We start from the raw sequence: 13,273 nt of genomic DNA on the forward strand, positions 1-13,273 counted from the left end.
TACTACTCTTACTACTACTACTACTATGAAATAGGGGCTAGGAGACCGGATTTGGTGATCATTGAGAAGAGAGACAAGAGCTGTCAGATTAAAGATGTGGCAATTCCAGAGGATAATGGGGTGAGAGAGAAGGAAGATGAAAAAGTTGAATAGTATCAAGATCTAGCAAGAGAAGTTCGAAAAATGTGGGGTGTGAGGACAAAGGTTATTCCAGTGGTAGTGGGAGCATTGGGATCAATACCACTGAGATTGAAGGACAATCTGAGAGCCATTGAGGTGGGCATTCCTGCTGGACTGATCCAGAGATGTGCATTGTTGGGGTCGGCAAGAATTCTTAGAAAGGTGCTGGAGATGTAGAAAGAAGAGAAAAAGCAAACAAGGGGTGTTTCTTGGCTTCCCTAGGCAACTTGTTGTTGCCCGGAGCCAATGACGAAACCAGCTTCAATATCATCAATAGCTGTGCGAATCTTTAATAATAGTAATAATAATAATAACAACTAATAATAACAATAATAATTATAATAATAATGTTTATTACGGGAAGCTCTCTCACCTACCAGTGACATGCAGAGAAGCCCTTCATACAAGAAGTTTCAGGCATATACACTTCTCTGTATTTTAAGATACAGATTAACGAAAAATAACTCTGCGGGCCAGAAAAGTTACTGGGACTTTTCAGAAACGGGCCCCAGCTCTCTCTTAGAGGAAGTTAGAAAACAAAATTGATAAAAAATTAACATTTGTTAATAGTTAACACAGTTTATGTTTGATCATTTAGCAGAAAACAGTGGTGATGGGTTTGATTTGATTGAGCCATCGCTCATCCAACAGCTGAAAAAGATCTTAGATCAGTATCCAGATGACGGGCAGATTCTAAAGGTAAGTACATATATACATGAACTTGAACCTGTATATATGCTACTTGAACCTCCAGCTGGGGTCGAAGTTGAATTACAACTACTAATGTATCGTCAATAATAAATTAAATCCCCATATAGGACAAGAAGTTGAAATCCACAGTCTGGATTGAGCATCAGAAACTGGCACAGAATTTCTAAGGCATCACAAATTCTCCTTCTAAAGTTGTTTTCTTTCTAGCTATGACAGCTGCCTTACTCTCTTCCAACTTGTGGCCTGTGTCCCTAAGGTGTTTACCAACGGCAGAAAGTGTTGATCTAGTAGTGTAGGGCAAAGGGTCAGGCGGTTTCTCCAATATAGATCTTTTCACAATCAGCACACTTTAATTTGTAGAGGACGCTACACTTCTATCCATCAGTTGTGGGATCTTTAGGATGTGCAAGCCGTGATCTGAGGGTGTTGAAAGGTACATGGTAGGTGTTTATATGCTGCTTGCAGAATGTGCAAGAGATTTTCTCTGATACACCTTGCACTTAGGGGAGAGGGACACTTGGGATGCGTTGACCTGTACTCACTGGTCTCTGGCTCTCTCTCTTTTTTCTCTGGAATTTTGCACTTTCATACTTTGTAGTTGTTGTCATGAAAAATGCTTTTAATTAGAAAAGAAGACAACTTCAGAAGAAGAATTTGTGTGGCCTTGGAAATTCTGTGCCACTCCCTGATGCTCAATTGAGACCATGGAATTGAACTTCTGGCCCTATACAGGCCGCTCCCCCACCCAGTCTCCCATATACATGTAAAAAGGATGGGGGCAGGTGCTTCTTTTATCTTTTAGGGGTTAAAAAGGGGTTTTTAGTACCTCTTAGGGTGTTCAGCCTCAAAATGTCCACAGCAGAGGCTTTCATGGTACCTTATATATAGGGTATTGAGACAAAAAATAATGTGGCAGGAGACAATGTCTTGTTTTAGAATTGGTACCTCTAACGGGTAAAAACAATTCAAGCCATGCCTACCAAGCAGCATCTTGGTACCTCTTAGGGGCTCCTTTCAAAACTTATGAGCACCCCCTGTCGTTTTTATATGGGAGTCCTCCCACCACGCGGTTTTGGGACATGACTTGGCTCACCTAAGCTCACGTGACAAATAGATTCCCACCATTTCTCTTGAGAAAGATGCTGTGACAGCGTCAAAATCTTGTGATCACTAAAACATTGACTCCGCTTTGGTATCTCGTTTCCGATGTACAATTTTTTTTGAGTTTTTATGGGAAGTTAGTATATTAATGAAAAATAATATCCTTATACCAATCATATTTGACAGACCTAATGTAATTTTTGATCACGCTTTTGCTTGTTGGCAGGGTTGCCACAGGTCAGGGGAAAAAATTCCTCAAAGCTGGGGAAAAGCCTGGGAATTTTACTTTAAGGTCACTCAAAACAGTAATATTTCCATGCACTTCCGTGCGATCACCCGAGGGGTCGTAAGACAGCGCTCAAGATTTATAGTTTGCAAAACTCAAAACGAACATGGCGGCACAAGGCCTACTTTGGAAAATTTTGTTTCTGCCAAGTTTAGTAAGCTGTTTGCAGTATCAGTTATTTTTACCTTCAAAAACATCCATCCTTCAGGCAATTTTGAAGGAAAAACATTCTTTTAAACCGCTGTGCCGGAATGTAAATGAAAATTTTGATGTTGATGTTGCAATCAATCGTGCTGGCTATTAAGCTAAATCTACTGATCAGCGGACCGCCTTCATGCATGTGCAAGGGATGATCTTGCAAAGTTGCCAGATTTTAATTTGCGCATAAAACATGCGAAAAATTCCTTATCACCAAGCTAATATCTTAAAACTTGTTCTGGTGACCGTACTTTTTTAATGCAGAAAAAATATTCAACAGCAAAAGCAGAATGTACAGTATGTGCGAAAGTGTAAAACAAATTGTGGAGTGGAATTTCTCCAACTTGGTAATTTCCATTTTTTTTAATTTTAAGCAAATCCACTCCACAGAATTTTTTTATAATTTTCCCTGTTTCTTTTTCTGTGGCTAATAAAAAAAGTTTTTCAGAAAAAAAACATGGGGCCACCCGCTTAGTTTTTAAGATAGATGCAATCTATGGTAAAAAGTGGGCTAAGTTTGTTGCTCTGCAACAGAACAGTGCAACCTTAATGTATGAAACAGTACAGTTCCAAGCTTGAAAAATTGCACCTACATGAAGTTCTATAGCCTGCATCGCAGACAGTCTAAACTGCCGGTATAGTCCGTCTGCGCAACGCCTCCCAAAAGCTATAGTTCTGATATCCCGCAGTTTGTGTATCCATTTTTGATTGGCTAGTTTCTTACGCGCTTTCTGATTGGATAATTCTTGCAAATGCAATCACGCAACTATCACGTAATGCTAAAAATAACTTTGTGCGGGTTTCCCAAGTACATTTGTACGTTTGTACAGTGTTAAACGTCAAATCTACTTCGAGTTGGAAATAAGATGTCTGCAATTACAGGAGAAGGTTGGCAAAAAGCGTTCAAAGCCGCAAGAGAGCAGTTTGAAATCAACAGTGATAACACTGGGGTTGATCAAAGGCCTACACAACTCCTATCCACGTATAATAGCCGCATTGAAAGTTTTGCTCGAACTAGTATATCTTTAAGTATCTGCCCCTTTTGTATGGTACGATAGGGGGATCTTTGAATATTTCGCTAAGCAATAATCCTGTGTTTTTAGGACATTTCACCAGAGTAGAACCGTCAGAGGTCATAGGTCTGTGTGGTTTCCGCTGTTATCCGCGTGTAATTTGTAGATTTTGACACCTGTTTTGTGCCACGCGCTAGTGTTTTTTTGGTTCATTTGTACTGCAAGATATGTTTTAAGTTCTTTAAATATTAGCTCTGGGGGGACAAAGTTTGAAATATTCTGTAAACATGTTGGTTACTTGCATTTTGTATTATTACACTGAGCCGGGCTGTTTGATTAACTGTTGCAAGTTATGCTGCTTCTTATCACGGGTGTCATTTATCTTTGTCCAGCTTCGCCAGAGATAGCTGTAGTTTTCCTTGCCAAAAGCTATATGTTTGTCTTAGAGAGACTTTCTTATGTTTCTTGCATCAATTTCGTCGAGCGTTTTGTCCTTCCAGTTTGTTTGTTCTGGCACTGCAAATGTAGATGTTCACGTGCGTGTTGCATGTTGTTTATGATATTATGTGGTTTTGTTCAGGCGAAAGCTCTGAATTTAGGGGTTCTTCCTGTGATTGTTCATCCAGCTCCACGTTGTGGTCGTAATTGTTTTTATTTGCGATGTTGTCAGGTTTTCTGGAGACTGTTAATAGTCCCTATTTTGTTAGGAGGCTCGTAGCCTTGTCGTTCAGGCAATACGGCGGTTTCGATCCTTCGGGATCTCATCAGTTGCCGATAGCAGGGAATGATGGAGACCAATGCTCGGTAACACTCTGTACCTGGCGTTTTTTTTTTTGAGACATAACACTCTTTCGTTTCTCTTTTCAACGAGGTGACAGCATAAATTACAATAAACGGACGAATCAGACATAGCCTTTTCGATCTTTTGAAATGCAAAGCAAAGCTTTGTACAAAAGTACATACAATATACACACGACCATATTTATTTTTAGCATTGCGTTATGTATGTTGCAAGAATATGACTGATCACAAGGTGAGTAAGAAACTAGCCAATCAGAAATGGATACACAGATCTGTGTATCCATGGAGGATATCAGAACAAGCCTTTGGGAGCCGTTTCACAGACAGATTATATCGGGGATTTTGACACGTCCGGCTGCAACGCAGGCTAGCAGTTCTGTAACTTTAAAAAAAAAAAACAAAAAAAAAAAAAACAGAAAACAGTTTTGAGCCACCTTGAGGACGGTGCCTACTAATTGCAAAGGTTTTTGCACCAGGTTAAGACCACACTGAAAAAGTAGATCTTTGCAAGGGCTATCGGAATCCACAAAGAAAAATGGGGGTAGCCATGCATTTTTTCGAGATAATTAGCCTTGAATCTCGACAAAAATGCTGACATCAGCATTTTCCTGAAAAAAGAAGGAAAGGATATTTCTTCACAGATTTCCATAGAATTCGCCTTTACATACAGAAAAGCAAACACATTTAAAAAGATCTTTAAACTACACGGCAAATGGTAACAAAAAAAAAAATTTTCATATGTTTTTAATGACAAAATCGTTGCAAAAGCGCTTTTAGCATATCTGACAGCCTTCCTCTAATGCAGCTAAAATACAGTCTAAATACCTTTTGCTCACAACCAGAAACTAATCACGTGTTGAATAGACTTGCCACTTCCATTTCATAACATAAAATGTAGGGGTAACCACGCGTTTTTTAAAGTTATTGATCTTTTTTGAAAACGTTTACGGTGCCCGTTACATTTTTTCCTGTCACCTCCCCAGTAAGTAAGACATTTGCGTATCTCGCATTTGTTTTGCGCACGCATTACGCCATCTGCAGGTACATGTTTACGGTTGGATTTCAGTATAATTTTCGACAGATAACAGCTAGGTTTTCAGCTGGAAGACGTAAACAGTTAGTGGTTAGCGATATGCTGCTATTCCGTTGTTCCTGGTTTAAGTACAGGTTCATTAAACTTGATTTGGTCACAGTAGGAAAATTTTGCTTTCATGTTAGGCGTGTACGTGATAGCGTAGTTGATTGTGTCAATGTCAGCCCCAGCACGCGCGTGGAGCTAAACCATGGCTTGCGTGATGCGCAGAAAGTGTGCGCACTTACAAAAATGGGCACCGTCCTTATGTCTTGGAAAATTGACATTTTGAAGAAAGGTCAGGGGAAATTGAAATAATTTGACGTGAAACAGTTGAAACAGTTGGGTTGAAGATTTTCTTTAGTGAAGAATGAAAATTTGTTGAAAACTTTTCAGTCTTAATTGATAAAAGAAAGGGTGTAAGAGGATGCAACATGCTGCTACTTTGTTTGACATTGCATGGCCAGGGAAATTTTATGTTTATTGTGGAAAATATTGAATTTTGAAGTGGTGTCTGTGGCAACCATGGCTGGGGTTATGCTGTAACTAAAGGGATAGCCAATCAAAGTCAAAATATCAGTTGAAACAAAAACTGGAAAAAAAAGGAATGGACAGATTAGTGATTCCCATGATTTGTTTAACATTATTTTTATTATTTGTTCATGATTATAATCGTGATCATGATTATGATTATGATTATGATTATGATTATGATTATTATTATTGTTATTATTCCCTCAGGGATAAATAAACACGAAGTTCAACAGATTCCACTAGAACTTGTGAACTGTTTGCCTTACATGTAAATTAATGCTGCACTTAAGTTTCAAAGTTTTAAAAACTGACTTGGCTCATTCAGCAAAGATAATATTAATTTTGAATGTTATCAGATCAAGGAACAAATCATGTCTTTATGCAGCATGATCAATCAATGTAAAAAATAAACAGATTTTACGGCAAGAAGCCTAAAAGTTTCACTACCCTTTTATCATAATTTGCATTCTTTCATGCATTCAGGCTATCCAGTTAGAGGCTGAAGATGGCTGAATAGTATGAGCACACAGAAGAATGTTAATGAATTAAAAGTGGTTTCACTTTATTGAGCTCCTTGATCCACTTCCTAGGGAAGAAGTAAAAGCAACTGGTGCTTATACTCCATTCCCTTCTTGGGAAATCAGTGGTAAAATTCTTGCCTTAAGGAGTTTCCTCATAGGGCTCTGATTTTCCTTGGAAAATGTTTTACTGTATAGTGCAACAAGACTTTTTTTCCATTGTCAACAGATTGTGTATTTATGTACTGCTGCATGAAAATTTTAATTTATGGAAGTCATGTTAAATTTACAAGTGGCCAGCAGGCTAAGGAGGCCTTTAATTAAATTACTTGATTGTAGAGAGCCTCATCTGGTCTGCTCTGGTAGAAGATCACACTGCAGAATTTTAAACAAAAAGTAGAATGTACAGGCTAGAAGCTTTGCATACATTTAACAGCTACTTTAAACAGACTGCCTGTAACTGGACCAATACATGTAACTAGAGCCAAAATTTGACATTGCAAAATTAATGCAAGTAATGTATTCAAGTTCAAAGAAAGTTTGAAGTACATTTGCTGTAGTTTGTGCCCTCACCCCCACTTACTTACTTCATCCATGCCACTCATGTTGTAGGAACTTGTACAGAATGCAGAAGATGCAAGGGCCAGTGAAGTCAAGTTTCTTTATGACAAACACAGCTATGGAACAGCACACCTGTTTGATGAGGAGCTTGCTCAGTTTCAGGTTAAGTTCCAAGGCCAATTTACTTGTTGTCCTTTAGTTCTTTAGGTCTGTTATTAGTTCATTTGCATCACCTGTTCATTGAACATTGTCATCAAATGGAAATAAGATGTACAAAATGGAAGGCATTAACTCTAAATTGCAGAGTGGTTTGGGTTCAAGCCCTCATAGCTAGGGTAATTGTGTTAGGTTGGGTAAGATAATTAAGTCTCACAGTTTTCTTTCTACTTTGTTGGATCATCACACCCTTCTAGTTCTTGGGGTGAGTAAAAATTCTTCTAAAGGGGTGGGGGGTCACTCCCATAATAATGATAATGATAATGATCATGATCATGATCATGATCAACTTTATTTATTGAGGGTGGCACACGACAGTAATCACTGAAAAGCCAGTGGCCCTCATATAAATATTTACAGAATAAAAAAGATGACGTGTTAAAATTAAACATATAGAAACTGATTCTCAAATATGCAACAATTATATAAAAAACTGAGATATGAAATACACTAAAATATTAAAAAGCAAAGCATTGGATCAAGTCTAAGAATTAAAACAAGAAAATTAAAAAATTAAAATTTACATGATAAAGAGGTCCAATTCCTTATAACTGTCCATAAAATGTTTAAAAATGGAGTTTTTGAACCTTATATAGTTAGGTTGGTTTTTAATATGGGCAGGCACGTATAAGCTATGGAGGGATTTTTCAATCAACGTTGTGTGCTTTTCGTCTCTCGGACTTAAAGAACAAGATATGACAATAAACCTTTCTTGGAACATGGTTGATTTTTCCCCAGAAAGTATAACTGCAAAACTCTGCTGCCTATGTCTTCTTATCAGCGATGATAAATTATGTACGATAAATTATGTACAATAAATTATGTACAATAAAACACACAAGTCCCTTCTTCCATTGCAAGAGACTAAACAACAAGTTTGCTAACTGATCTATAATCTGAGGATACATGTAGATTGCTAAAGATGATATTTATTATTTGAAATGAACCACTTCCCTGTAAATCTCTTTTTATACCCCTCCCCCCCCCCTCTGGATTCTTTGCCTTGTTCTTTTTTCCACAAACAGTCATCTCGTTCACCTGAAGTTCTGTTAACCGTGTTAAAGGTTGCTCTTGTTTTCTTAAAATAGGGTCCAGCACTGTATGCCTACAACAATGCAGTCTTTACCAAAGACGACTGGAAGGGGATTCGTTTGGTTTCTTCTAGTCTCAAGGTGGAAGATCCAATGAAGGTTGGACAATTTGGTTTGGGCTTCAAGTCTGTATTTCATATGACAGGTTAGAAACATACATGTAGAACCCACCCAACGATGTGTAACTATCCCAAATATGTGTTTTACATCATAATTATTTGTACACGTACAGTTTATTGTTTGTTCTACAGGAGTCTAAAATGTAAGCGAATTTAAATAAAGGTAATGAATGTTTTTACGTTGTTTGCGGCCAGGAAATGTACGCATTTATAGAATGTTTTGTGCTGCATCATTAAATTTTTATCTTAGTTGTTAGCTGTACATGTATCTAGATTTGAAGCCCGACTTGGAGTTGGGAAATCCAATGACTTATTTATCTTCCACCTAAAAATGCATTGTGTCTTTTGTCTTCACTTTGAAAAGAGGAAAATAAAAATCCTGATTCTAAACAGCACATCTTGTCCTCCTCTAGACCGTTTTTTGTTGCCATGGCTTCCAAGTTAGCAATATTAAAGTGAAGTTTCAAGCCCTGGTCAAACGGCCCATGATAGTCGATGATAGTTGAAGCGTGCGCTTCCTTTTGACCACCAACTATCATGCACTATCATTGACTATCAACAACTATCATTCATTTTCAGCTTCAAATTCTTCATGATAGTCGCTGATAGTTTTTCTCGTTTGACCACGCGTATGATAGTTCATGATAGTTTTTCGGTCAGCTGTTTTGGTAATCACAGGTCTGATAGCGGTCAATATTGCCTTAAATGTTTCACAGTTCATGCGAAACATATCCTTGCAAGCGGCAGTGTCCTCCATTCGCAATTCTTTTACCAATTTCAACATCCCGCTTTCGTTTCTCCTTTTGATCCATTCCCTTGTCCGTTCTCTCCTCCACCAACGCTCTCCAGATTCATCGTCCACACATTCCTCCAACAAATCGATTACCAGTAAATAAGCTGCCACCCTTTTTCGTCGTGAAAAATTCATACTTTTACAAGTTTGTCTCGCTTGACGCCATTTTAGTGTTCACATTTTTACGTGGAAAGAGTCTGGAACTAGCTAGATAGATAGCTGCTCGTGTGACTTTGCTCGCGTGACTGCCGGTGAACTATCATCAAGTATGATATCACGAACGTCTTTGGCTGTTTGACCATGTGAATGATAGTTGGTGATAGTTGATGATAGTTTCGAGAGAATCAACTATCATCAACTATCGTGCGCCATTTGACCAGGGCTTTAAACCGAACTGTAAAAGTAACAATTGGAATCTCAGAGTTTTAAGTTCAATACTTAAATACTTTGTTAAATGCTAGCAGGGATACTAATCGTGCAAATGGGAGTTGCCTAAAATTTAACTAGGTTTGAACTGTGTGTTTTTATTATTTTGTTTCTTCAGTGTTTTGGCGTTTTCTTTCAGATTTGCCAAGTATTCTCAGCGATTCACAGATCGGAATTATTGACCCTCACGGAGTGTACTTTTCTGACCAACGACATAGACGAACAGGGAAATACTGGAACCTGAAGGAAGACCGTACAGCCATGGAAGACATTCAAGATCAGTTCCTTCCTTACAAAGGAGTATTTGACTGTATAGATGATGTGTTCTCGCAGGGATGTTACAGTGGGACACTGTTCCGTTTTCCACTGCGCACCAACCCTTCTGAGCTGTCACAGACCCTGTTCTTTGCTGAGAAGATGGACACACTGTTTAAGAGTTTTAAGGCCGACCCCCACTTGATGCTTTTGTTTCTCACCCATGTAGAATGCATTGAGCTTTACGTCAGAGAAGAATCGGAGTCTACACCTAGAAAAATCTTTCAAGTGAAGGTTGGTGACAAAAGCCTTTTGACAGTTCGGAATAAGAGGAAAGAGTTTCGTGAGAAGATTACCTCGGTAAAACTGAATTCAGAATCTGTCACGGTGACCTACCCGATCACCATAGAGATCATAAACGTCAACTCGCACGTTGCCGAAGAAGTCGAGCAACATTCCTTCCTTGTTACAAACTACTATTGTGGAGGAGACGTTTCTTCAAAGTTCAGAAAGTTAATGACAGACAAGGAACTTAACTATCTGCCTACAGTAGGGGTAGCCATGGCACTACCCACTGGTCTAAAGCAGCCCACACCTGAAATCCATGGCCATGTATTTTGCTTCCTACCATTGCCAGTACAAAAGATAACCCTGACAGGTTTGCCAGTGCATATTAATGGCTTCTTTGCTTTGAGTCAGAACAGACGTCACATTAAGTTGCCAAATGCACATCAGGTAGACGAGGAGAGCGCTGGTCGTGCGGTGCGTGACAAGGCCTTAATGTGGAACAATTGTCTCCTGGGGGAGGCCATACCCAGAGCGTATGCTAAGATGCTTATAGACGCCATTAACACTAGATGCTTTGATGCACCTCTGGCAGCCATCTACAAGTAAGTGTCTCTGTTCTTCACCTCATGTCCAAAAATGGTTAAAACCTCTTAGACTAACCGTCACTGCACAGCGACAAATATTTTTAATTGTGGTGCCTTTTGGAATAGAGTTTCTGTTGAGTAGCTTAAATAAGTGTTCAAATTTGCCTATTATTAAGTAAGTAAGTAAACACTTTATTTAGCGAGGGTAACACTAAACAGCTAAAAGCTAATAAACTCGTGGCCCTCAAATAATCAAAAAATGAAAATACAAATATCTAAAAACTATAACTATATATATGTAATAATCTATAAAAATGCGTATTAAAACACTTAAATCAATTCAAGCTAAATATGTCAGTCAGCATTTATAGTTTCATACAGTAAGCAATGACTTAAGTGGTATTTTTCTCTTTATTGTCAGAGCATGGCCAGATATAAGCCATATAGACCAAAAGTGGAAGGAGCTTGAGAAACCTTTGTTTCAACTGCTCATGACTGAGAAAGTTGTTCACACCCAAGCACAAAGTGGAAAGTGGCTAACAGTGAAGGATGTGATCTTTCATCGATTGCCAGAAGATGAACAGAAAGAGCTGCTTATGAGAGTCCTGCTTTCAGCTGATGTGCCAATTGTCACCGTACCCAGTCACGTGCTCAGTGCCATTGAGGCCTATGGGCCTGATATAGCAGAACTCACTCCTTATATGGTTAGACTTGTACTTAGGCAAGTGCCCTCGTGCTATTCAAGTCTACACAGGGAAGAGAAGCTGCTACTTCTTCGATGTTGTCTTAGTGATCGCCAATTCGCAGACCTTTATGGCTTGCAGCTTCTTCCACTTGCCAATGGGACATTTGCAAAATTTGGAAATCGTGCCAATACGATTTACATTGACTCGCCGAAACATCCACGAGCACTCTTCCCTGGCATTGGTCATCGACTTTTGGATAAACATATTGACGCAGACATTCTTCAAAACCTTGAAGCTGCAGCTTTACAAGGTATGTCCTGTAGCAAATCTAATTGCCTGACTTGTGAATCCCATGTAAGGTTTTACTCGAATTTGAAATATCACTTGGGTGTCATTGGCTTACGACTCAGAGTGTTACCCCTTAGTTGGCTCTAGATTACACCAATTCTGGGCGAAATACATCTCATTGTTAGGGCATTATTGTGCTACAATATCGCTGAGAAACCTCTTTCACGAAGTTACGGTGCCTTTTCTGTGAGTCCCAGCCCAATGAGATTTCAACATGTTTCTGTTCACATCAATCATTAATGACTGCTTGAGGTAGTGACGGTTGAGTTTTTGGATATCACGTTTTGTAAATACATGCATTATAAGCAATAGTTGATGCGTTTCACTGTCACTGTTCTGATGCTGCAATATTTATCAGTATTCTGGGGCCAATGTAATAGCTTTTGAATGTCACCTTTGCCAGCCAAATTAGTTTTGTATAATTTTAATTTGGCTTTTGAAGATATATATACTAACTTAACAAAAGCAATAATTTCCTAAGAAAATATAATTGTACTTTGTTGCTGGGAAAGTGAAACAAGCAGTCGCTTATTAACTTGAGAAAGGTAAGTTAACCACTATGTCGAATTGGTCAAGCAGGAGTTTCAAACCTTAGTCCTCTGTTACAGCAAATTGCGGAAGGGCTTAGCTTTGGCTACTAGAAACACCAGTTATAGGTTTCACAGAGTTTTTGATCAATATTTATTTTCTTATTTGTTACTTCTTTAGGATGCACTCGATTACGATTCCTTAATGAAGACGTCGCAGCTGCGTTTCTTTGGTATGGACTACCTGCTGACTGGAAAAGAGGCGAGACTGTTTTGTGGTATCCTGACGACAGTAACCGTGACCATCCTCCAAGAGAGTGGATAAAGGACTTGTGGAAATATCTGCAGGAACACTTTGCTACGACAGAAAGCATTCAGAGCCTTGGAAAACTACCCTTGATTCCACTCAGTATGTCTCAAACATCTGTATCTTTGACGCGACTTTGCCATCCCTCCAGAGTAGTTATCAAATGTTTTCATGATGATTGCCTTGATGACGCATTGACAGATGTCTTAAAGAAGCTTGGATTGATTGTCATGAGTGAATATCCCACTTTTATCAGCCAACATCCCGCTTTGCTGGGCTCGTTTCTGAATCCACCCTCCGTACAAGGTGTTTTGCAAGCAATGGTGGTTTCCTCTTCCAAGATGGCTGTTGGGAAGTTCATTGAAATTGTTCGAAGTGAAGTGTCACCAAAAGGGAAGCAACTTTTGAGATCTTTTCTTGCCAATGTCCGACAACTGTCTCCGGGGACTGAGGAGTTCCTTCTTTTACGTTCCCTTCCAGTCTTTGAGACGTTGTCAAAGAAGTTCGTTTCCACAGAGGAAGGTCTATGTGCAGCGCCTGATGAACATCTTCCAATCTTTCTACAACGTGAACTTATTGACATTTCTCAGAATGATTCCAAGACTTTGGCACATTTCTTAGAGGTCAGAGTCCTTAAACCCACTGATCTGCTATGCCA

The 13,273-nt window shown here is 39.0% G+C and overlaps 1 protein-coding gene across 1 annotated transcript; it reads left to right on the forward strand.

The window, feature by feature from the left end:
• Positions 1–762: 762 nt before the first annotated feature.
• LOC145481674 (sacsin-like) lies at positions 763–13,210 on the forward strand. Its single transcript, XM_081460554.1, has 9 exons — positions 763–879; positions 1,252–1,324; positions 2,219–2,229; positions 7,027–7,137; positions 8,280–8,427; positions 9,760–10,765; positions 11,169–11,743; positions 12,490–12,717; positions 13,206–13,210. Exons 1-9 carry the CDS (start codon positions 763–765, stop codon positions 13,208–13,210), a joined length of 2,274 nt encoding a protein of 757 aa, XP_081316680.1.
• The last annotated feature ends 63 nt before the right edge of the window (positions 13,211–13,273 follow it).

The sequence above is a fragment of the Orbicella franksi genome, chromosome 1 (assembly GCF_964199315.1).
Source record: "Orbicella franksi chromosome 1, jaOrbFran1.1, whole genome shotgun sequence".
Classification (NCBI taxonomy): Eukaryota; Metazoa; Cnidaria; class Anthozoa; order Scleractinia; family Merulinidae; genus Orbicella; species Orbicella franksi.